Source organism: Eretmochelys imbricata, chromosome 3 (assembly GCF_965152235.1).
Source record: "Eretmochelys imbricata isolate rEreImb1 chromosome 3, rEreImb1.hap1, whole genome shotgun sequence".
Lineage (NCBI taxonomy): Eukaryota > Metazoa > Chordata > Testudines > Cheloniidae > Eretmochelys > Eretmochelys imbricata.
The window spans coordinates 117,209,086-117,233,786 of NC_135574.1; the positions used below are offsets into that span (position 1 = coordinate 117,209,086).

General features: G+C 43.0%; 1 protein-coding gene across 1 annotated transcript in view; it reads right to left on the minus strand.

Moving 5' to 3' along the window:
* Positions 1 to 24,701, minus strand: part of CNKSR3 (CNKSR family member 3) — a 99,446-nt gene that overhangs the window by 30,233 nt on the left and 44,512 nt on the right. The window contains exons 2-4 of the mRNA XM_077813223.1: positions 19,340 to 19,503; positions 6,115 to 6,317; positions 4,656 to 4,743 (exon numbers count right to left, since the gene is read on the minus strand). Of these exons, the coding sequence (XP_077669349.1) occupies positions 4,656 to 4,743; positions 6,115 to 6,317; positions 19,340 to 19,503 (455 nt within the window). The remainder of the gene's footprint in view (positions 1 to 4,655; positions 4,744 to 6,114; positions 6,318 to 19,339; positions 19,504 to 24,701) is intronic.

Consider the following 24,701-nt stretch of genomic DNA (forward strand, 5'->3'; position numbering starts at 1 on the left):
ATCTTTAAGAACACAGGACTGTTGTGAAAGCTACAAGACTTTCTTTCCTGATCAGCAGTTTACCATTGGAAATGTTGAAATGCCAAAAAATGATCCTGGGGGACCCAGCCTACCCTTTGCTCCCCTGGCTCATGAAGGCATATACGTCCACCTTGACAGCACCAAGGAACAATTCAACTACTGGCTCAGCAGATGCAGAATGACAGTTGAATTAACTTTTGGTGGTTTTAAGGGTAGCTGGCATTATTTACTTACAAGATTAGACCTCAGTGAGAAAAACATCTCAATGATTATAGCTGCCTGCTGTGTGCTGCATAATATACGTGAAGCAAAGGGGGGAAGTTTCCATCAGGCTGCAGGGCAGAGGTGGAGGAGCTGTCATCTGAATTTGAACAGTCAGACACAAGGGCTATTAGAAGAGCTCAGTGCAGAGCTATATTGCTCTGGGAGGCTTTGAAAGACCATTTTAACACTGAGCAAGAACAGGGTGTGTTGTTGTAGTGTGTTCTACCTGGCTCTGCAGGAGTCGTGTGGTGATCACTGTACATGTAGGAATACAACATTGTCAATGCATCTATTAATTTTGTTTTTGAATCATCTCATGAGTTATGTGGCACTTCGCAATAATAGGTAACTGGTTGCTTTCAGAACTGCTGATCACTTGGCAACATATGTCGTGAACTAATAAAGATGAATTGTGTTAAAAAGAAATCACAATCAGTGCAAAAAAACCCCCACAATTTTAAAACAATACATTAAAAAACTTAAAATTTAATAAACAGAATGTATGAAGGGGAAAGAACACTGATGCCCATTTCAGCTACACATACACCAACCGTGGCTGTCACAGGAATGTTTAGCTATGATTGTCTTTAATGTCCCTTGGGTGGCATGGCAGGGGTAGTGCAGTGGCCCCTGATGCCACACAGAATGTTGGGGGAATGGGAGGGGTATAGGGAGGTCCGGATATTGCGTTCTCAGTGGGCTGCAGAGGGAGGTGAGCCCAGGACTGTTGAACCTGCAGGTCCACCACAGTCTGCAGCCTCTGTGTTTGCTGCCTGAGAAGCCTCATTATGTCTTTGTGCATCTCCCTCTCCTTTTCCCGCTGGAGCTCTCTCTTCTCCACTCTTTCCTTCTCCAGGCTGGCCACAATATTCATCCTCCAGGCCTTGTGCTCGCAGTCTGATATGGTAGTGGCTTGCAGGATCTCACTGAACATGTCATCCTGAGTCCTCTTCTTTCTCTGCTTTATCTGGCTCAAGCATTCTGCACGTGTGGAAGGAGGTGTGAAGGCCAGAATGGCAACAGCTGAAGATAAAAACACTGAGGTACCTTTGTCAGCATATTCACAACAGAAAGGGAAACTTGCTCCCTTGCAGTTGTAAACACAACATTCTCACTTCTGCTTGGGATAGTTTGTGCACGGCGCTAGTCACAGCACTAGCCATGGTGAGTATGGCCCGCCGGGGGTTGGGGGAAATGGAGCAAATTGCTTGGTTGCATGATTCCAGTCATGTAGAGCAATGGCACTGAATATTCGCACCATTTTCCATAGGCAGTGGTGATTTTAGCGGACATCTCACTTCTGAGGGTTACAAAAGGCAGAGACCCCACAGTTGCTGCGGTGTCCTAAAGCTGCCCGAGCCCATAAGCTGCTAGCCTGTGCTGCTATTGCAATGGTGCCTACTGAAGTTATCGCTCAGCATCATAGGAAAGTGCCCTACCACCGAGGACGAAATAAGGCTGCCAACCCTAAAAACCTTCAGGAGGGGATTGCCGAGTACCTCAATGAAAGTTTCATGGAGATCTCTCAGGAGGATTCAAGGGACACCCCTGTATACATAAACAAACTACTCTGTGTGGCCCCTGCCTAACTCCAGAGAGGAATGAAAAGCAAATAGCAACTCTACGTCTCATGGTTGTACCACTACCTCTTCTAGCATGAGTAAATTAATGAAAAGAGTCAAAAGATGTGTCCTGCCATCCCTGTAATTGAAAATTTATCTAAACACTTATCTGAGGTTCCTTTCCCTGCACTGGGCTCGCCGGTGATCCACTGGTGAGACTGTGGCATCACCAAAAAGAGGTCTGACTTGCTGCGCAGCTGGATCCCAGGTTGTCTGACCCCATACTCCTCCCCCTCATCCACCGCCTTGCTGTTCACAGCAGGGGCCTATGACTTGGTGGGCTCCTCAGAGGTATCCACAGTGCTGAGGGGAGCTGGGGGTCCTCTACCAAGTATGGCTTGCAGCTCTTTGTAAAAAAGTGGCACATCTGCAGGTCAGCACCAGATCGATTGTTGGCCTCCCTGGTCTTCTGGTACACCTGCTGCAGTTCCTGGACTTTCACACTGCATGGCTGCTGGTCCCCATCGTACCGGTTCTTCTGCATCCCCTGAGCCATCTGCTCATAGACGTCAACATTTCTAGGCTGGTTCAGAGCTGTGCCTGCACAGCCTCTTCTTCCCACAGGCCCAGGATATCCGGTATCTCCTGTCTACTCCAAGCCAGAGTGCTTCTGGAGCATGTAGCCAGCACGGGCAGCTGCACTCAACAGTGGAGAGCTGCTAGGTGTGCTCATCAAGCTGGACAATCGAGAAAAGGAATTTCAAAAATGCACTGGGCTTTAAAGGGAAGGGGGCTTCCAGTCTCGGTCTCTGTGATGCCTGCAAAGTAGAGTTCATAATGGTGACCCGAGAGGCCAGCGTGGGGCATTGTAGGACAGCTGCTGGAGGACACTTAGGCTCAACGTAAGTAATTCAGTGTCTACACTTGCTCTGTGTCACTCAGGGAGGTGGTGTTACTACGTTGGCATAACAGGGTGCTTATGTAAGTGGGAAACCAATTTAAAGTGAAGACACATGCACAACTAGGTTGATGTAAACTGTCTTGTGTCAACCTAACTTTCTAATGTAGACCAGGCCTAACTAAGCCCTTCCTTATTTGGTTTTGTTTTAAGTGCAACTTAAGTAGAAAGTTTGGAAAAACTTAGTTGTGACAGGTTTTTCGAGAAAACTACCAGGTGCTCCGAAGGGCTGTCTCTTAAGTAATTGATAGAAATATACAACTTTGACTCCAGTATAAAGTTGCTTGTTTTTTTAATAAGAATTTCCTTTGGGTATTTGAAAAACATATAATAACTAATTAGTGAGTCCCTGTGAACCATGCCAGCTGTGTAGGAATTAAGTCTTGTCAGTGCCTAATCTTGCTTTAACCATGTTACTAAAATTCATGTTCTAAACATGACCCTCAAACTGCAGATTTGATAGGGCAGATGGACCCATGTCTCCATCCCTTCCTCCCCCACCAAACACAACCACAATCCCAATTCCCAATTATTTCAATTTGAGTTGGCCTGCTTAGTACACATGATCCAACACTGATTGCTCCCATGGTTAGAAACAATTCTAAAAGCAGCAGCATCGCATTAATTTCCATACACTGGTTAAAAAGGGAGGCTTGTGAACATGTCGGGGAGCAGATTGCAGGGGGGAGGGGAGGGAAGGAAGCAGAGGTAGATTGAGAAGCCTTGAATGGTCATCTGCAAGTGCACTGTTAAAAGTTAGCTAGCTACAGGGTTATGTGCAGAATGCCCCACAGCAAGGGTAAGAAGGGCGTGGAGCAATTAAGCAATAAACCCTGTTTGGGTCCCTGTTTCCTGCTTTTAATAGGACACTCCAGCACGAATCATTTGAGGTCACCTGCAAGAGCATGGAGTTACCCCAAAAGTGGAGAAGCAATTAACTCATTTTCTTTCAATATACTGTATGTATGGTTTTGAGAAGTTTTTGAAAATGACATCGCTTTTTCCTCACACACAAAGTGCACAAGTCCATGCCACAGATTTCATCCCACCTACAAAAAAACCCCCACAATAAAATCCCCCACACACACCACTTACCTGACCATCTTCTACAAGGGAGTTCCATGCTCCAGCAGGCATCAGTGGGAGCTGCATATCACAGTATGGTACGTACTGAGGCATCGAAGGAGAGTGGGAGCCAGCCACTCTGACCCCAGCTATACCCAAAGCATGAAATGAGTTGGTCTGCTGAAAGTCACTTACATGCCAAATGACCCTCTAGCCATTACGATTTTGGCCAATCACAGCTAATAGTTAATTTTTAATAAAACATTGTGGAAGTCAGCCTGGTGGAAACAGAAATGTGAGGAAAAGGCAGCTCTTCCAGTCACCTGTTGCAGTCCACACCCAGCAGCTACTGCTCTCTTCCAGGGTATAATTTGAGTTGCTATTGTATTTATTAAAACAAGTTACCAACGTTGATTCTAACTGGAGTTAAAAAAACAGCTTTCAGGTTTTCAAATTCAAAGCAGCTATTCCAGGGCCAAACCCAACTCTTAAAGTTAATGAAAACACTAATGGACTTTAAAATGGGAGACACCTAGCTCAACATTGCTGAGAAGTTTTGAAATTAACTAAACAAAAATCTCAACTGCAGGAGAACAGAGTGACCAAAGTTGGTAGCAGCCAGCATGCACTTGCTCATTATCACGTGTATGGTACTCCAGCATATGTTTTCCTCATTAACAAGTTGCACATAACTAGCACACAGTTATTTCCCCAGCCACCCACCTTCCTTCCTTTTTTTGGAGAGGTGAGAAGAAAAGCGGGGAGGAGGGAAAAAGTCAACTGACCTTCTGAACTGTGGTAGTGAGATCCAAGCAGAGCTGAATGATTCTGTTCTTTGTCGCTGAGAAGTCAGCAATCCCTGTAAATGGGGCCCTGTAACAAGACAAAATCCCCTTAGAATGAAAAGCCCTCTCGGCTTCCAACTCTGGCTGTTAATGGGCACAGCACATAGATTTACACAGTTGCAGGTCAGATAGCAAACCTGAGACGTGCTGGAACTATCCCGTTAACACAGTAAAAATGTAATCTGAATAACCGTAGCTGCAGTAAATAGACTAAAGTGCCTTTTAACACAAGTGCACCAATATGGTGAGCAACAAACTACCCTTATAACAAGTGTATTCTTTATCATGAAAAATATCTCAGCCAAGATCAGCCTCTGTAATGGCTTGCTTTCCTCTAAGAGGTAAATCTGAACAGCTGCTAACCTTTCAGCACTGTTTACAAAGGACTCAATTCTAGCTCAGTGATTATACCCTCCCTTAAAGGAGACCGCTTTAGAGAGCTGTTGAGAGGGCACCTCAGCCCCACCTGCTACTTTATGAGGGGCAGGGAGAGAAGGGAAAGAGTTCCAAAACACTGACTGGGCTCAAAGTTGGATAAGTCAGCCATCTTGCTGCTGGGGCTAGCAGACAGGAAAGTTGGTGGGGGCTGGCAGTGACCGCAGGAAAGGACCAAGTGAGAAGAGCAAGCTACTGCCAGGGAACACCACCTGACAGTGACAGGAGGGCCATTCATGGGATAACAGCTCTTCCTCCCTATGATCTCCTTCTGACTTCCCTCCCCACAAGCTGGGTCCCTAGGAAAGCTGGCAACATGCGAGAGAATTTACAATCCTCTCTTATCCTGTCCCAGCATCACTGCTTGGACACTATCTGCTCAGCTGCCTGTCTGTTCCCGCAGCAGCTGTCACAGAGCAATCCTAGCCCGTGTAAGGAAAAGCAAAGGAGTCTTTCTTGCTGCCTGTCTTTTTCCAGGCCACTGAAGCACACATTTGGGAAAGGAGCAAATTCAGTCAAAAATTAAAGCCACGTTAACAAATGACTGTTTTTTAGACAATCATTTTGTGTGGGAGGTGGAGCAGAAAGTTGCATCTGCATAAGGGGGTGGGGAGGATGGGGAATTTTCTTTAAAGCCCTGTCTGAACTAGGGAAATTTTGGGGTGGGGGGTGTGGAGGAGGAGAGAGAGTTTCCAATCACTGTAAACACTGGTCAAATCCATTGATTTTAGAAGTATCATCACCCCATGCCCTGCAGCCACCAACAGCCTGGCAATTCAACTTGCTAATTACCGACATCCTAAGATTTAAATAAAGTGGTGGTCTGGGTGAGAACAGAGACATTTACATCCAGACATCACTCTAGAAGCTGCCTTTGGAAGCCGAAAACATTCATTTCACTAACACAAGTGACCATATGGATTTTTTTTTTTTTTTTTTTTAAATGAGAGTACCAATCTCATACCTGTCCAACCATGCTAGCAAGGCCTTAGCAGCACCAATGAGCTCCACCACTGAGGTGAGGAATTCATTGGGGGGTTTGTGTGAGGTTTTTCCATCATAATTCGAATTTTTCCTCCGGCTGCTGATGTAATTCTGCAGGTTGTTGGAAGAAGCTCGCAATTTGAGAACCAAGTTCTTCATATTGTCTGTTTCAAGGCCATAATTCTGCAAAAAAAAAAGATTTTTTTAAAATAGTTTTGTAAGTCAATATAGAGATCCCATCTAAGTCTGTTTTGTGGTGCAATTAGCTATTTGGGATGGAAGATCCAGAGTACTGCTTATAATTACTCTCTTGACAAAAGAAAAATTGTTTGGGAAAAAAGCAACTTGATTGAACCAGACACCATTGGACAACCTGCTCTGTGAAATGCAGTCTCTAATCTATATTAGGCATTTGAAAGTATGCTATTAATCCCAGTTATCCTCAGTGCTCTTAACTCCTAGACAATGCAGGAAGTCCCCAAATCCTGTTGTGGGTGTGTAGGTAACTGGTTTGGAAAGCAGGTGTAGGTGCTGTCCCAGATGCAAAGATTTGAAAAGCAGTCCAAAGATTTCTGAACATTCAGATGCAGCAGGGTTACACTTCCAGCTGCAGAATGCCACGGAGACAAAAGCTACCTGACTGAAGGCCTGACTTTACTATGTGACAAACCTCATCAATTTCCACTGAAGTCACTGGGAGTTGAGGGAACTCAATCTCAGAATATTAGGGCCCAAAATCCCATCACATCACTTGATTCTTAATGGAACAAGCAGCGTTGATTTCACTTTTCTCCCATTACAGGTAATGGAAGTCTGGCTGCTCCCAGTACTATGGTGGAAAACCAGAAGCAGCATAGCTATGTTCCACTCACAACAAAAAAGAGGGTGAAGTTTAAACCTGCTGAGGGACAAAAGCTGAACTACCAGGCAACAGATAGGATTAAATATTTACACTAGAGTTTTGACTGTGAAATTATAACACTTCTGAGGTAAGTGTTCCCCTACTAGGAAAGGGCATTTATTTGCAAGTGTATGGACAGCATCAACACTATGCATAAAAGAGTGAAAATTGCCTTTGAAGTCCCTTCCCCCCATCCCAAAAGGTAAAACCTATGGAATACTAGATCACTCAGAGAGTGATAATACAGAGAGAACCTCTAACATCTAGGTCGCGAGTTCAAATGCACCCAAGTCACTAGTAACAAAAATTAGAATCCAGTTGGCTTACGCAAAATCAGTTTGTCTCAGTCCAAATGTCAGTTACAAAACCCATGCTGTATCTGTTCTGTAGACAGAGGTTAAGGCCAACATTTTCAAATGTGATTAATAATTTGGGATGCCTCACTGGAGACATCTTAAAGAAGCTTGATTTTCAGAGGGCAGATAGGTCCCTCAGCACTTTCTGAAAAATAAAGTCCCTTTTTCAGGTTGAGCACCGAAAAACAGGGGTACCCAAAATCACTAGTCATGTTTGAAAAAGCTTGACCCTAGTCTTTAGGGTCTTATCTGTACTTGAGATCTTTGTGAAATTCTCCCATCACTGCTATTGCCCAGATGAATTTCCACCATCCCTAGCAATGGCAGAAGCCCTAGCACAGACTAGCTATGCTCAGAGTTGGAGCTACACTAATGCCAGGGCAACACTGGAATTTACAAAAACCTCTGTTTAGACACAGCCCAAGGGCACCACTCTAGCACAAAGATTACTTAGAAAGAAAAACAAAACAAAAAAAAACTACACTGCAACTCAAGAAGTTATTACAGAGACATGATGGGCTAGAACACGTGCTACGAATGGGGAAAGCCTTCTGATGATTTTCAACTGCACTTTGTATCTATAATGATTTGTAAGAGATGAGAGACAACAAACCACTTGTCCCCGTACAAATCTCATGCCGCCACCACTTCCTCCCCTCCCCTCAATCACAGCATTTCTCCCAGAAGCCCCCTTATGGCCTTCAAAAACACTTCTTCCCACTCCATTAAGCTTACATGATCCGTGACCCAGCTTTACTGGCAATATTCCTGATCTAGGATCTCTTATGCAGATTGTTGTGCTCCACTCTACTCAAGTTTCATGTACTCCCTGGCTTTCCTGGTCAAATGTGCATAATGAAGTCTGGGATACCTTGGACTGAAAAAGCTGTAGCACAAGTGACAGGGAACTTTTTATTTATTTATTTTATTTTAAAAGAAAACCCGCCCCCCCCCAAAAAAAAAAAAAAGAAAAAGCCTATAGAACTCCCCCCAAGAATCCACAAAGCTAAAACATACTGGCATTTTTCAGCCACCAAATTGCCTTTAAAACTACCTCCCAGTTCTGGCCACAGTCCAGCGGGTATACACTGCAAAAGTCTACTAGAGCACTTGACAAGGGAGCACATGGTATCTAGAGTACAGCTAGAGAGGTGTTGCTGAGATGAGAGAGGATGTGGTCTAAGAAACAACACCCTTCCAACAGCAGAGGATATCCTTAAGTTTTCCGTCATCCCAGAGCAGGAAAATTTCTGGCTTTAATAATAAAAGTCTGAGCATTACATTCTGTAGCCATATAAAAACTTGCCACCTTTCGATTTAAAGTAAAACAAAAACAAGAGACGATCATTTTGATGAGTTTCTTGCAGCCAAGTTTTTTCATCCTCTTACACGATGCTGCAATATTGTTTGTTTTTGGTGTGCTGCTTCCTCACCACCAGCTCTGAGTGCCAAGCCAGTTCCTGCAGCCACAAGAACGTGAAAATAGCAGCGTGCTAGAAGAGTATAAAAGCCTAACTACTCTAGCAAGGGGAGAGGCCAAACAGAATATCCCTTCACTCGGGACTGAAAACATTATAGGCCCTTTTAACCCATAAGGAGAGCAACTTACTCAAACAAGTTATTAGATGGTTAGAACCACTCGATAAAGAGCTGTGATCCTTTCAGATGAGGCAGGGTGAGGGACAACTGCAGAATTCCCAAGGCCTGAGTTTCAAGCACTCAGGCATGCACTCAGATGCATAAAAACGAGAATGCAACTGAATGCCTAATTAGTGCAAGCAATTATCACCATTGCACGCAAAGAAGTTACTCACTTTGTGCAGCAACAATGGCTCTTCGAGATGTGCAACCCTACGAGTGCCCCATTGTAGGTGTGTCTGCTTCCCTGCGCTGCTTATCGGAGAACTTTGGTATCAGTGTCTGTTGGGCCTATGCTGCGCCATGAGACTAGTCAGTGCGTGTGGGCTAACTGTCCTCACTTCCTTCTCTACCACAGTCAAAGAAGTACTCCAAAGTAGAGGGGAGGAGGGCGGGTTGTGGAACACTCACAGGGACACACATCTGGAATCACCATCATTACTGAAGAAGGTGAGTAATGACAGGTTTCAGAGTAACAGCCGTGTTAGTCTGTATTCGCAAAAAGAAAAGGGGTACTTGTGGCACCTTAGAGACTAACCAATTTATTTGAGCATGAGCTTTCGTGAGCTACAGCTCACCTCATCGGATGATGATGAGTAATAACTTCTTAGGGACACTCCTCGATGGATGCACCATTGTAGGTGACTACCAAGCTGCAACCCTTTTGGAGGGTTGAGACTTCAGAGTTGAGTCAGTCACAGATGACAGTACTGTGAAGCCAAAGATGGCATTAGAGGTGGAGTCCCCAGTGACCTGTGAAGGTGTGAGCAGACACCCACATCACCACTCTGCAGATATCTGCAATAGGGACATCCTTAAAGAAGGTGACAGATGAGGAGATCAATCTTGTGGAATGTGTATGGATAGAGTCTGGAGGGGGTCATGTTACGAATTTGGTAGTACTGTCTGATGCAATTCGAGACCCACTTAGAGTGTCTTTGGGCTGATATTGCTGAACCCTTTGATCTTTCCACCATGGAGAGAAATAGTTTAGGGGACTTCCTGAAGCTTTGTGTCCTATTGAGGTAGGATGCAAGGGCTCTCCTAACATCTAAGGTATGCAGTATGGCTTCCCTGTTGTCTCGGTGAGGCTTGGAGTAGAAGATGGAAAGGTGGATAGACTGATTCATATGAAATGACGATGTTATCTTAGGAATGAACTTTGGATGCGACCTGAGTGTAACCTTGCCTGGGAAGAATACTGTGTAAGGGCGATGCACCATCAAAGCTGGTATCTCCCCTATTCTTCTAGCCGAGGTGATTGCTATCAGAAAGGCCGTTTTCACCGATAGGTATGTCAGTGAACAGGTAGCCATAGGCTCAAAGGGGGGTCTGGTCAGCCTTTTCAGTACCAGGTCTAGGTTCCATGAGGGGTAGAAAATCAAAGTTGAGGGAAGAGGTTAGTTATACCCTTAAGGAACCTTTTGGTCATTGGATGCGATAGTACTGAGTATCCCTCTATGGGTCGGAGAAACATTGTAGTGGCTGCTAAGTGGACCCTGAGAGAGCTCAGGGAAAACCCCAATTTTTAAGGGTCAGAGCATATTCCAGAAGATGTGGAAGAGTTGCTGACACTGGAAAGATTTGTTAAGACATGCACCAAATCTGAAACCACCTCTGCAGGTAACTACTTTGCCTGAAGGACTTTCTACTGTGTTACAGAACTTCTTGCACTTCCCTTCAGCATGACCTTTCTAGGTGCTGGAACCATGTAGGAGCCATGCTTTGAGGCAGAGTATCCCCAAGTTGGGATGTATGCTTTGTCCTGTGAGAGGAGGTGCAGAGAGTTCAGAAGGGAGATCAGCAAGCACATCACGAGCTGCATCAGGTAAGGGTACCGGGTCTGTCTTGGCCAAGTAGGAGCAAATCAGGATTATGTGAGCTCCATCCCTCTACCTTTAGCAGGATCTTCAGCAGAAGGGAAAATGGAAGGAAAGCGTAAAAAAGGTCCTTGTCCCAGGGGAGAAGGAGAGGATCTCACAGAGAGTGCTGTCCAATCTCCACCCTGGAGTAGTATCTTGGATACTTCTTGTTCTGGTAAGTGGCAAACAGGTCTGTGAACTGCGTTCCCCACTGTGAGAACAAGTCGCGAAGAACTGACAGATGCATCTCTAATTTGTGATCATGCAGAAATTTGCCAGTGAGCTTGTCCGCTATCGAGTTCTGCGAGCCCGGGAGGTAAGCTGCGGACAAGGTGACGTGAGAGCTATACCAGGTCCATAGCCTCATCGCGTCCGTGCATAGAGGGGGTGACCTTGCCCCTTCCTGGCGGTTCACGTAGTACATGCAGGCTATGTTGTCCATTAGGATCTTCGTATGTGATCCTGCTCTCAGTGGGAGGAAATGGGCGCAGGCATTCCTGACAACTCTCAATTCAAGGAGATTGATATGTAAGAATAACTCCACAGGTGACCATTTGCTTTGCATTGCATGGCTGTTTAGATCCGCGCTCCATCCTCTGCGCAATACGTCGGTGATAAGGAGCGACGATGGCGACACCTGTAAGAAGGGAATCCCTTTGCATGCATTGGCTGGGTTCTTCCACCAGGCCAGGCAGTTTTTGATCCTGGTAGGTAGTGACAGGGTTTGTTCACACTGTCTCTATTCAGCCTGTAAACTGAACTGAACCATAGCTGTAGGCATCGCATGTGGAGTCGGGCATCCGGTATCACAGCTGTGCTCGCACCATATGCCCCTGGAGTTGGAGGCAGAGTCTGGCTGGTATTTGAGGTCTGTACTGAGCTGAATCTATGAGTAACACCAGGGATAGGAACCTGTCTTGAGGTAGGAAGGCTTTGGTGTTGAGCTGAAGGCCCAGACCTGTGAACAAGCATATCATGAAATCGGTGGCTTGACAAGCCTCCTGGAGCAACTAGGCTCTGAGGAGACAATCATCCAGACAAGTGTAGATCATTATCTCTTGTAAGTGTAGATGAGTGGCTATCACTGAGAGAACTGGGAAAAATACTCTCAGGGCTAATCAAAGTCTGAAGGGGAGGACTCTGTATTAGTAATGGTCATGTTCCAAAATAAATCTGAGAAATCATCTGTAAGCCAGTAATATTGAAATATGAAAGTAGGCGTCCTGCAGGCTGAAAACCAGTCTCCCTGTTCCAATGATGGACTAATCATTGATAAACTGACCATCTTGAACTTCTGATCCTCAAAAAACTTGTTGCGAGCTCTGATGCCCAGGATAGGTCTCCAACCTCCCTTCCTTTTGTGCATTGGGAAGTAAAGACAGCAGAACTCCTTGCCTCGTAGATGCTGAGGTACCTGTTCTATAGCTCCTAACTGTAGGAGTTGACCTACCTCCTGACATAGCAGACTCTTATGAAAAGGGTTCCTGAAGAGGCAGGGGAAGGGTGTTGTGGGGGTGTAGAAAGGTGAACTGGATGGAGTACCTGGAACTGATAATCTCTAGGACCTATCTGTCCCACATTATTTACTGTGGAACGCTGCCAAACAGTGGTCAAATTGATGCATGGTCACAGACAGTAGTAGGGAGTGGTCTTGTGATGCCTCGACCCGCCTGTCAAAAGTGGTGTTTAGGGCAGGTGGTTGGACGAACATTGAAGAGAAGGTTTAAGGTGGCCTAGGAATACAATTTCCTATCAAGGACATCGAGGCACTTCCAGTCTCTGTCATAGGGTGCTCCCCTAGAACGATGTTGTTGTCACAGCATCCACCACGATGGAACTGGGTGGTGGGTAGGAGAAAAAACTGATTCCTTTGTGGGGACATAATATTTCTTGTCTACCCACTTGCACATTGAGGCTATCGATGCCAGGGTTTGGCACGCCGTTTTAGCCAGTTCTAAGATCGCTTTATTGATTGGGAGGCTGATTTTTTAAAAGGACAAAAAGTGGAGGATGACAATGAGCTGGTGGTGCATGTCTGAGCTCCTCCAATGGTATGTGGAGGGTATCTGCTACTCTTTTCCCCTGCTCCTGAAACAGGTGGAAGTCATCTGCCACAGATGGTAATGCAGGCATGACCACTTCATCCAGCAAAGAGGAAGATATGGCTTTAGGTGTTATCTCCTCCTCCTCCATATCCCCTTCTTGCTCCTCTGTCTCTTGAGGCTCTGAAACCTTCAATGCTGTGGCTGAGGGAGCATGCCTGGAGGGTTGTAGGTGATGCTTGAAGCTCATGAGGCAAGCTGTCAGTGTGCCACCCAGCAGTCCCAGTATGGCCACTGTGGTGCCATAGGGCCTGATGGACTTGCCCACTGGTGGTTGTACCAAGATGGTGGTGGTGCCATCTGCTGGTACATTCCCAGACCCTACTGATAGTAGGTCCATAAGGCACTCAAGAGGAGTACTGCAATACGCCGTCCGGTTCACTATCCAATCCCTCACTTGATAGTGGGGGAGGGCATGGCATGATTGAAGGGACATACCCGTGCCCCGCAATGGCTTGGTGCCATGAACTCAGTATCGAGGGGCAGAGAGTTGGGTGCCTCCATCATGCCTAGATCACCAGCTTGATGGAATTCTACTGGTACCGAGTGTCCCGGTATTGGGCGAGATGGAGACCTTGCCTGTACTTGTCTCTCCAGTGCCTGGTAGGCTATTATCGCTGGCATTACCAATGTCAGCACACATACCAGGAGCATTTTAGGGCATTTGCCCTTATTTCTCAGTATCGAAGATTCGGTTTCCATGCCCAAAGGGTCCATGGGCCTACAGCAGTACCAGATACTGATGGTCACTGTGAAGCATGGGTGCTGAATTGTAGTCTCGGTGTTGGCAGTGCCAAGGATACCAAGTGAGATGGCAATAACTTTCAGCTATCCCGGTTCTCGCTGAGGAAACTCCTCTCAGAGGTTTAAAAAAAGTGGGGAGTCCCTGGACCATTTCTTAGACCCCCTATCCTTCAAAGTCTAAGACTGAGGGGAAGACTCATGCTCATCAGAGAGCTGCTTCCATAAAGATGATTTTTGGAGGTGCTCTCTGTCCTAGTGGGATCTCAGGTGGAGCTGATGGCAGAGGGAACACTTCTGCTGGATGTGGCCCTCGCCGAGGCAGTAGATGCACTGGGATTGCTTGTCCATGACTGGGATTGCCTTGTTGCAAGTGCAGCACTTCTCGAAGTCCAGAGAGCCAGGCATACCCTTGTGTGGGAAATGTCTTACCCCTCCCCCCTGCAACAGAGGTTGACAAAAGAACAGAGTCCTTTCTTCTTTTCAGTTTGGTTTGTTGTTTTTTAAAAGGCATGGCCAAATAAAATGGAACAAGGAAAGAAAAAAAGAGGCTTCAAGGGAAGCTAAATTTTAGCAAAATAAGAATGTTAACGATCCGCAAACATACAGCAACGGATCCATCTCTAGCTAGGGGTGGAGCTAGCTTGAAAAGCAACTGAGGACAACGACAGAGCACGTGCGGGCCCAACGGACACGGCTACCGAAGTTCTCTGATCAGCAGCACAGGCACACAGCCATACCTACATTGCAGCACCCGTAGAGACTCAACTCGAAGAGCCACCAGCTACTGCACAACTGTTTGAAAGAAAATCACCCTCTCATACAGGTTTTATGGGAAAATGAGGGTTTCCAAATTGGATTTAATTCCGTCCCACGCTATCTGAGTTCCCATTCTGCACCTAATACCATGGGATCTGAACACCTACGTTATTCTGATGCTTGATCTCCCTCCAATTACTTCTTTGATTTAATCAGAACTTCTTTCATGTGAATTAATGTTTTTAATCTTCAAAACGTTTTACAAATATCAGTCAGCCAATCTTCAACACCGCCAAGAGCTGGCTAAATATAATCCACTTCATTTTAGTTTCTCCATCTTTAAGAACAGATTAAGTGACTCACCAGAGGCCACCAAAGGAGTTAGAGTCAGGATTAGAATCCAGGAATTGCTGGTTCCCAGTCCCATGCTCCAATCATGCCACCCCTCCCTATTTATACCAAGTATCAGTCGCTGATGTTTGGCAGGTAGCTGAAGCCCCAAAAATTTAGCTTTTTGCTTTAAAAAAAAATTTTAATACAACCCGACATTAATGTTTTAACTGTTTATTATTTCAAGAAAAAAGTTGTGTTGCTTATGTAGATGGAAACTGTTTTCTAGTTCAATACATCAACAAACTTCATTTTTCATCAACACACACAAAGAAGTGGGCCCTTGGGAGCACATTATGTCAAACATTCCTATCTGATTATTCATTAATTTGGGAAGACACATGTAAGGGTACAGTTTAAATAAGACACCTCAAAGTGCGTCTACTTCCCCCACTCCGCCACCAAACCACGTTATAGTTTACAGAGACAAGTCTGCTAAACACTACACTGATCTGACAACTAGTTGAGTTAAGGTAACTGACATAGAAGTAGATGACATTTAAAAAAATAATTTTCAACTGGAGACTTCTTAATAAAGTGGGGCGGGAGTGGGGAAGAAGGCAAAAGATCCAAAAAAGTGTAAATTCTGAATATACATTGATTCCAATTTCCTTCAGCATCAAAATGTTAAAGTGAATATAGTGCTGGGGTAAGTTGTGGGCTTGAAACCTCCACAAACTTAAGTTATAAATTTATATACATAGACAGTTACAGCACAAGCACAGCAGCATACACTTAACCTAAAACAAAAATTGCTATCCATCCTGGTATTTTTGGTTCATAGAATATCAGGGTTGGAAGGGACCTCAGGAGGTCATCTAGTCCAACCCCCTGCTCAAAGCAGGACCAATCCCCAACTAATCATCCCAGCCAGGGCTTTGTCAAGCCTGACCTTCATCTTTAAATTTTTCAGATCAATTCTGCAAGAACTACTTATATGTTGTCACTTTGCACTGGAATCCTCTAAAATGCCATCATCATACAACTTGATTTGGTGGTCTTGTGAAAAACTGATCAGATCATGCATGTCACATGATGCTGAAGACGACAACACGCCAAATATAATTACATTGTACTGCACCACATTGATACAACATCACAAGCATTGCTACAGCATGAGGGAGTAGTTTGCCCTATCAGGCAAAACTAACAAAGGCAGATCCACCACACCAAGATCCCTCAACTCTAAGGTAGAGAAAAAAAAAAAAAAAACAGCTGCATCTTTCTACCATGGTTGAAGATCTAGTCTGCGCTTTAACATATATAGGAGTATTATAAGCTACAGGAGAATTTGGGACCCTAATCCCAAGAGCAAACTAAATATGAAGCTATTATTTCCCATTAATGCCTGCACTGTTCTTCATTCACTGAACCTATGCCAAAGTCTAGTCATATCCTCGGCAAGATGTTCCACAAGTTTACCACCTTTCCAGGTGATTTTTGCACAATTCTGCTTCATGGTGACATCTTAACTTTTAAATTTGTGCCACCATTTCTGTGGTTTAACTGGAGTTTAAAAAGCAAGTGTATGTCCCTTTAAAATTTCAGTCAACTAAAGTGTCTGCTCCCCACTTTAATGTATGGAAAGCCAGAGATACTCAATTTGATTTTTTTTAAAAGTTCATTTTCTGACAGAACACCCTTTTAATCCAAGGTTTAAAGGAAAAAAAAAAAAGTTTTTTCTGCCCCATCTACCTGTTGAGAAGGGTATTTTAGGCAGGCTCAAGAGCAACAAACATACATGCTCAGAGGGGAGCCCCTCGCCCTTTTCCTCAGAGCACACACTTGCCTGTTGTCTCTTCAGTTACAGTACTGCTGCAGGTGTTCTTGATAAACACCCTTCTGAAAAGGCTAGGGAGAGGATATACAATCAAAACACAAAACTGATTTTGCACAATGAACTGTCAAATGAACAACATAAACAGAAAAAATAGATCTACTCTAATTTTCATTTATACTATCTTAGGGGTGGTTTACTACAGCAACAGACAACATTTACAGATGGAAGTTATTTTCAAGTTGACAGTGTCCTTTTAATATCATTAGCTCTCATCCTTCAGTGTGGTCCTCCTTTAGATTTTCTTTGATGTCCTTTCCACAATGACATCTTAGCCTCAGACTCTCCTGTATTCAGTGGCTGGATGGGCCTAGAAAAATCTCAGAGGTTGACAATCTGGCGACCATTTAAGGAGAAAGATGCTTCAAAGGCAACTTTCCTTTCTTTCTTTCGGGGTCGCAGGAGTTCTTGTGGTATGCCATGGAACCAGAGGACACTCTTGAAAGAGGTCGAGGAAAAAAAACCATGCTAGGCAGGACTGGGGGAAAAGAGCAATCTTTTATAAAGGCTCAGAGTGGGAAAAAAGCACCAAGTTCCTGAGAAGGCCACGTTGTGGGGTATAAGCCCAGTTGCATTTACTATGTGCCAGGTCACGTAGGACTAGATTGTGGGAGGTGGAAGAAGTCTTCATAAAAGTATGCTTCTAACAGTAATTATGGATTGGTTTTTGGCTTTTTAATTTGGGGGTTAGGGGGAAAAAGTCACTTCAGCACAAAATACCAGAATGCATTAATGCATAAAACTGTATCTGAAGGACCTTGGGATGGTAAGGGGGGGGGGAGGGAGAGGGAGGAGGTGGAGGAGGAGGAGACGACCTTCTCCTTCATATGAAAAGCGAAAGCGCTAGCAAAGCCATGAAAACCTGACTTACATCCAAACATGAAGCAGAAACACTGGAGCACAAAATTAAGGCTGATTTGATACACTAATGCCTTTCCTAAAACTCAAAAAAGAAATTAAGGTGACGACAAAAGACAAGCTAAAACACAGGAACACCTCCCCCCAAAACTCCCTCTACCCAAAAAAAGAACAAGGACATTTTAGTTACAGCATATGAACTCTGTCTAATGCATTAACTTGAACTGTACTACACAAAAGTATTTCCAGAAATGGGCCTAAGGTCAAAACTTTTGTCTACAAAGGAAATTAGGAGGAAATTGTAGGAGATAAAACAGCTTTAGGTTCTGGCAGTCATCCAGCTTTGTTTTATTCTCATATTATAATAGTAAGGAAAAAATGCCTTAGGGTGGCTGCCACATCCATTATTTCACTCAGGCCAATATACAGTTCATTTGTTAATTCACCAGACTCTCTCCCTTGCCTGATACACTATACCCCATCCCCACAGCATGAGTTATGTTTCAGTTCTTCCGTTAAGTGAAGATTAACGTTAAAAAATATTGATATACAAAAATATTTAGGAAAAAAGCCTTTGCTATTGTACAAATGTTTTGGCTGAAGTATTTGAACAAAATATTTATAAATTCTGTTGATGAAACACAGTTGCTTTGTTATAGGATATCCCGTTTGTCGTTGGTTTAATCGAGTACAAATGATCTCTGTACCATCTTTCTGAAATAAGAATAGCACATTTCACATGGAGTAAAAGCTCTGACCATTTTAAGAAGAATACACTCAGTGCAGCAAACGTTACATAATGAATGGAATGTAGGCCAGTAATGGCAAAAGAATTGCTGAGCATTCTTTCCCACCATTCTCAGTGATGTAATTGTGTATATTTCTGGCTCTAGCTCATAGCATTACATCAAACACATACTCAAAGTGTGTCCAAATCATGGCTTTTAAATAAACTGTATCTGTAATACTGTATCACCAATACAGACAGCAATTTATGCATTCATTCCAGAGCAGGTCTACATTTAAAACCCCTACATACAATTATACAAAGGGAAGGAGGGAAACAGCTGAAATTTCAGATACAATGATTTTTTTTTTTTTTTAATAGTCCTACCATCAAAATATTCCTTAAATCGTTTTTAAAAGGTCTTTTTATAAATTATCTATAAGAGTACAGAGTTCTATAGTTTTGCTAGTTTATGGAGAAGAGATGTGGCTAGCCTAATCCAGTTTATATCAACAATTATTAACAACTGCCATTTCCACAATGTCATTTTTTATGACCAATGCACCATACTTGACAGTTATTTTCTCGGTAATGCGTACAGTGACAGGAACCATGTGATTTTACCTTAGTGCCACTCAAATAACTTCATTCTTCAAATGTAACCCATAATTTAGTACAGGGGTTCTCAAACTGGGGGTTGGGACCCCTTAGCGGGTCGTGAAGTTATTACATGGGGGAAGTCGCGAGCTGTCAGCCTCCACCCCAAACCTCACTTTGCATCCAGCATTTATAACGGTGTTAAATATGTAAAAAAAAAAAAAATTAGTTTATAATGGGGGTCACACTCAGGCTTGCCGTGTGAAAGGGATTACCAGTAAAAAAGTTTGAGAACCAAGGATTTAGTATGTTAACAGGCGGGAAAAATATGCAAATACTTCTGAGATGGCACTGATTTGAATTAAACAATCTGCTACTATTTCATTTTCAACACAGTAAGTTTCTTAAACCACCTGTATGTTCACTGAATAACTGACCAGTGCACAGAGAAGATCCACTGCCTCCAGAACCAGTTCCTGGTGTCCAATTCGTGAGATACCCAACTCTTCAAGATCTTGATGTGAAATCTGTAACAGCTGTTCACCATTTATCTTCTCCCGTTCAAATTTGGGGACATACTGCTGCAGGCAATCATCCAAGCCTACCAAGAGCGTGAAAGACAAGCCAATTAGAATTTTTGTTTTATTGTAAACAACACAAAGAAATGCTGTCACCAATATATGTAGCATTAGATTATCAAGCAAATACCACCTTACATCAGGTTGCATATTGGTAAAAAAGGGAACAGGTGCACTGAACAGTCTGGTCTGCAAAACAGACACATGTCTAACTTGGAACATACTCTCAATTGAGTGCACGCTCCAGGAGTGTGCCCAAGTAGATATACTCCCCTTCACTTCAGATTAGTGGAGGACTGCACTCCTTATTGGGATATTTTCAACTGGGGAACAAGGCCTGCTGCAACTGGTGTTCCGTCCACCCTGAATCGGTTATTAGGATTGACCCAAGACCCTTACAGAAGAACACAGCAAGTAACAATCTATACTATTTAGCAGCCAAGATAAGCGATATGCTTTATAGGAAGCAAGAAAAATCAAGGCCCGTCATACTTTGAAAAAAGTTCAGTCTAAAAAACAGAAAAACACCACGCTGAAAGGAAGGGAAGCAATATAAAGTCAAAGTAATCAAGATGTTTGACATGTCTCAATATTTCCATGATTTATAGGAGACAAATTGCATATACTATCATTCCCTGAATCATCCATTCCCCATTGAAAAAGTTGAAGCCCAAAGTCAACATGAAATCTAGTTAGCTTTGTTTTTATATTTAAAAAGAAAATATTTAAAAGTAGTTCCAGGTACAACACCTGCTATCTGAGTTCCCTTGTTGATTTTTACAATTATAATTTTCCTAGTTTTACAAAAATAAATAAATTCCATCTCTTGTTGCTACATGCAAGATCTTTAAAAACCAGAGGAAACTGACTATGACAAGGAACTCATGAAAATCAACTATACATCAGGGAATCAAATGAAGAAAAAAAATCTCTTCTCTAATGCCTTACAATTATAACAATCTTAGATGCTAGTTGTAAGAATAGAAGGTTGTCAAGGTTCCTCCCCCACTCTGAACTCTAGGGTACAGATGTGGGGACCTGCATGAAAACCTCCTAAGCTTACTTTTACCAGCTTAGGTTAAAACTTCCCCAAGGTACAAATTAATTTTATCCTTTGTCCTTGGAATAACCACTGCCATCACCAAACTCTAACTGGGTTTACTGGGAAACGTAGTTTGGACACGTCTTTCCCCCCAAAATCCTCCCAACCCTTGCACCCCACTTCCTGGACAAGGTTTGGTAAAAATCCTCACCAATTTGCATAGGTGACCACAGACCCAAACCCTTGGATCTGAGAACAATGAAAAAGCATTCAGTTTTCTTACAAGAAGACTTTTAATAGAAATAGAAGGAAATAGAAGTAAAGGAATCACCTCTAAAATCAGGATGGTAGATACCTTACAGGGTAATTAGATTCAAAACATAGAGAATCCCTCTAGGCAAAACCTTAAGTTACAAAAAAGACGCACAGACAGAAATAGTTATTCTATTCAGCACAGTTCTTTTCCCAGCCATTTAAAGAAATCATAATCTAACACATACCTAGCTAGATTACTTACTAAAAGTTCTAAGACTCCATCCCGGCAAAAGCAGCGTACTGACAGACACAGACCCTTTGTTTCTCTCCCTCCTCCCAGCTTTTGAAAGTATCTTGTCTTCTCATTGGTCATTTTGGTCAGGTGCCAGCGAGGTTACCTTTAGCTTCTTAACCCTTTACAGGTGAGAGGACTTTTCCTCTTTAAAGGGGTTTACCCTTCCCTTTATATTTATGACAAAGGTAAAAAAAATATTCGAACAGAAGTGTTTTTAAAGTTGATGGGGTCCTCTTAATGTCCTTCTCCAATTTGTAGACATACTTAAACAGAATAAAGGAAAACAAATCACCCTGATTCAGTCAGCTTTACATAGATGCATCGGTGTGACTGACAAAATACACAGCTAGACACATGAGAACTACGTATTTGAAATATAGCCCATGTATATGACAATTGTATAACATATACTGTAACTGTTGACAAGAATGTATCAATATGTTTTCAAGAGTTTAGTGTTAATATTTATTTTTCCTTCTTCATGGAGATTGGCCTGGGGGTTCCACACATCACCAATGGAAACAGTAATAATATCCTGAACTAAAAGGAACGAGGAAAGATGAGAGTACGGAGTACACTCATCAACTTGCGACAGGTGACAAAAAACCAAGTGTTCCAGACACATTGACTTGCCACACCCATATCTCTGAGAAAATTAAAGATGACTTTGCAAGTCAAATGCAATGTGTTCATACAACAGCAGCAAAGTGTAAAGTGACTACTGTCGTACAATTTCTAGCCACAGGATCCTTGCAGATTGCAAGCTCTTGTGGGCTGAAACTTGTTTAATGCACTCAACCTGCTCTGATGGCACCCTACCAGCAATGAACAGCAGCAATGGGCACCACTGGGATTAGGCAGTCTCTCCCCTTCCAAGAATTGTGCATGCTTAGTTGTTGTGATATGTCAAACCCTGAGTGGATGTACTCACACACGACTATTGACATACATGTGCTTAAAAAAAAAATCAAGCTGTTTTGTGCTGCCAACACCTGCATTAGTGCCCAGATGCAAGTTGGCTGAGCACAAATTTCCCAGTGCTCTGTCTCCTATTAAAATTGCAGTCTATTTTGGCAAGTTCTTGAGGGTTCTGAAAATTGAGTCCAGTGTTTGCTTTCTCCCGTGTGTGCCAAATTCCCCTTTGGGTATGCAAACTATTTTCCCAGAAAATCTGGCTTTCATTGTTTAAAATATTCAAATCTAGATTTAAACAAATCTAAACCGAGGCTAATATACAGTACACATATTTGGCATTCCCCATTTTTAATGCTTGTCCTGTAGACCACTGTTTCCCATCATCACTTCCCATTGGAAGTTTCCATTACAAATTGTACAGACACCTCAAGCAACTAAATTTTACTTTGACTACTAAAAAATTTTCTTCAAAATTTCTTGGATACAATATTCGTGTTCCTAGTATCTGTCCTGGTGCTGACCCAGTTTTCTTGACGGATTCTTTGGCTTTATATATATAGAGAAATGAACTCTACACAAAGAGACACCAGACACATTAATGTGCACATCCCCATGAGAAATAGAATTGTGCCTTTCAGTTTCCTTGGGGCTTTTCCCTATTCACATTTTCCTCCTCTTGAATATATATCATCACTCAACATCTATTTCTGAAAATATGTGTTTAAAAGAAAGATCCTGTGCTTTTCACAATAACCCTTAAGAACAATACTTTCATGGTCACTACACGAGAATATTTGTAAACTGAAGTAATGCTACCAAATTATATGGCTATTAATCCAAAACAGTCAACCCCAAGGCACAAGGATTGTTCATAGAGGGAAACACGCTTAAGACCAAAGTCATGAAAAGGTAATAATTTTTATGAAAAATCAGAAAACGAAGACCTTGAAACCCAAACACTTTTATAGCAAGTATTCACACTGATTTTTTTTTCTTTTTTGCACTAAGGAACATGTGTGAGATTTTTTATATTTTAATTGAGATTGCAAGCAGATTTATAGTCTATTGTTTAATTTTCCATAGTGTGAATGAAATATTTATGTATGGTATGTAAGCCAAAAGAGCTCATGTTCCCATAATAGGGCAAAAGAAATTTCAGACAAACTCATGTAAATCTGGTTAACAAAAGAATTTGGAAAACATCTTCAAAAACAGCATTCAAATGCATCATGTGATGGGAATCTTGCTATATCAGCAACATTCCATCTCCTCCAACCATCTGAAATGTTCCAGATTCTATCAGCTTTATATATTAGTTTGTGCAATGCAGAGATTCTCTTATACACTTCAATTTTCTCCATCTGCAGAACCTGGATGTTTCAGAGAACTTGGATTTTTCAGAAAGCTTAGTTCTTCAGATACTTTTTAGATGCAGGGCACTTCAAAAGGAATACAATATTCTATCTCCTGCTTTCCAGTTCAGTTTCAGCAGATTTACACAATGGACAGTAGCATCAAAGCTACTGAATACACGTGGTAGGAAGGGCAAAATATTACCTGTACGGTATGTGGCAAGGCAACTTTATAAAAAAAAAGTTAGACTAGCTTATGGCAAATTAATGAATCATTCAGTATCACATCCAGGGCCAGATTCTGATCTCAGTCACACTAAATAGTTAACTCCATTGATTTCAATGGAGTTACTCTCAATGTATACCCCTGTAATTTAGAAAAAATGTAGCCCATTTGGAAAAGCAAGCTAGTTTTCTTCAGTATAACTAGAACTCCTCTTGCGTCTCATAAAATGCAATTCAGAATATGAAGTTGGAAAGAGTCTATATTCAATGTTATAAACCCACTTCAAATATGTCTCTAGAACAGTGGCCCCTAAACTGTGGGGCGCACCACTAAGGGGGGGCGGGCAAATGGAGAAACATTCAGGGGGCACGCAGTAGGGTCTGGTTCAGCTACCATGGGGGACAAGGGGGCACGTGATGGAGTTTGTGTCAGCCTCCATAGGAAGTGGGGCGCATGCAACAGGGCCCAGGTTAGCCCCAGCCCAACTCTGGGCCAGGGCATAGCTCCACCCCCAGCTACAGTTCCACTCTACCCACTGCTCCAACAGCTGGCCAGTTCTGTCGTCATCCCCAGTTCAGCCCCCAGCTCTACCTTCAGCCCAAGCTCCTCTGCTGAGCCAGCTGTGCATGAATGGAGAGGGGCAGACAGCTTCCAGTCTTGGGCAGAGGGGGGGGATGAGACAGGAAAAGTATGGGCACCACTGCTCTAGAACCTCAAGCAGCACTCAGCGAGGTATGGGATATGGAAAAAGGGATTATACTAGATAATGATTATATGGGATATAGCTTTATAATGTGTACTAAAAACCAAAGAGGCTACGCATAAGAGCTAACCTCTTTTCCAGTTATTTAAAAAAAAAATCCTAGTCAGGTTCATGTTACTAATATCCTGAAAACCCTCCAAGGAATCCTAAAGTATCTATTTAAAATGTACAGATCTTTCCCCTTACTTTTGGGAGGTGTGGGGATGTGCAACAGATGCTCAGAACAGTCTAGACTCTCTTGTCTACAATAGCCCTTCATCACCACTCAAAACATCCCAGGAGTTACTTGATATTCTGTATCCATGCAAGAAAATTAGGACAATATTTGAGTCTACGGATTCATACTGATACCAGTCATTAGACGATTATAGCT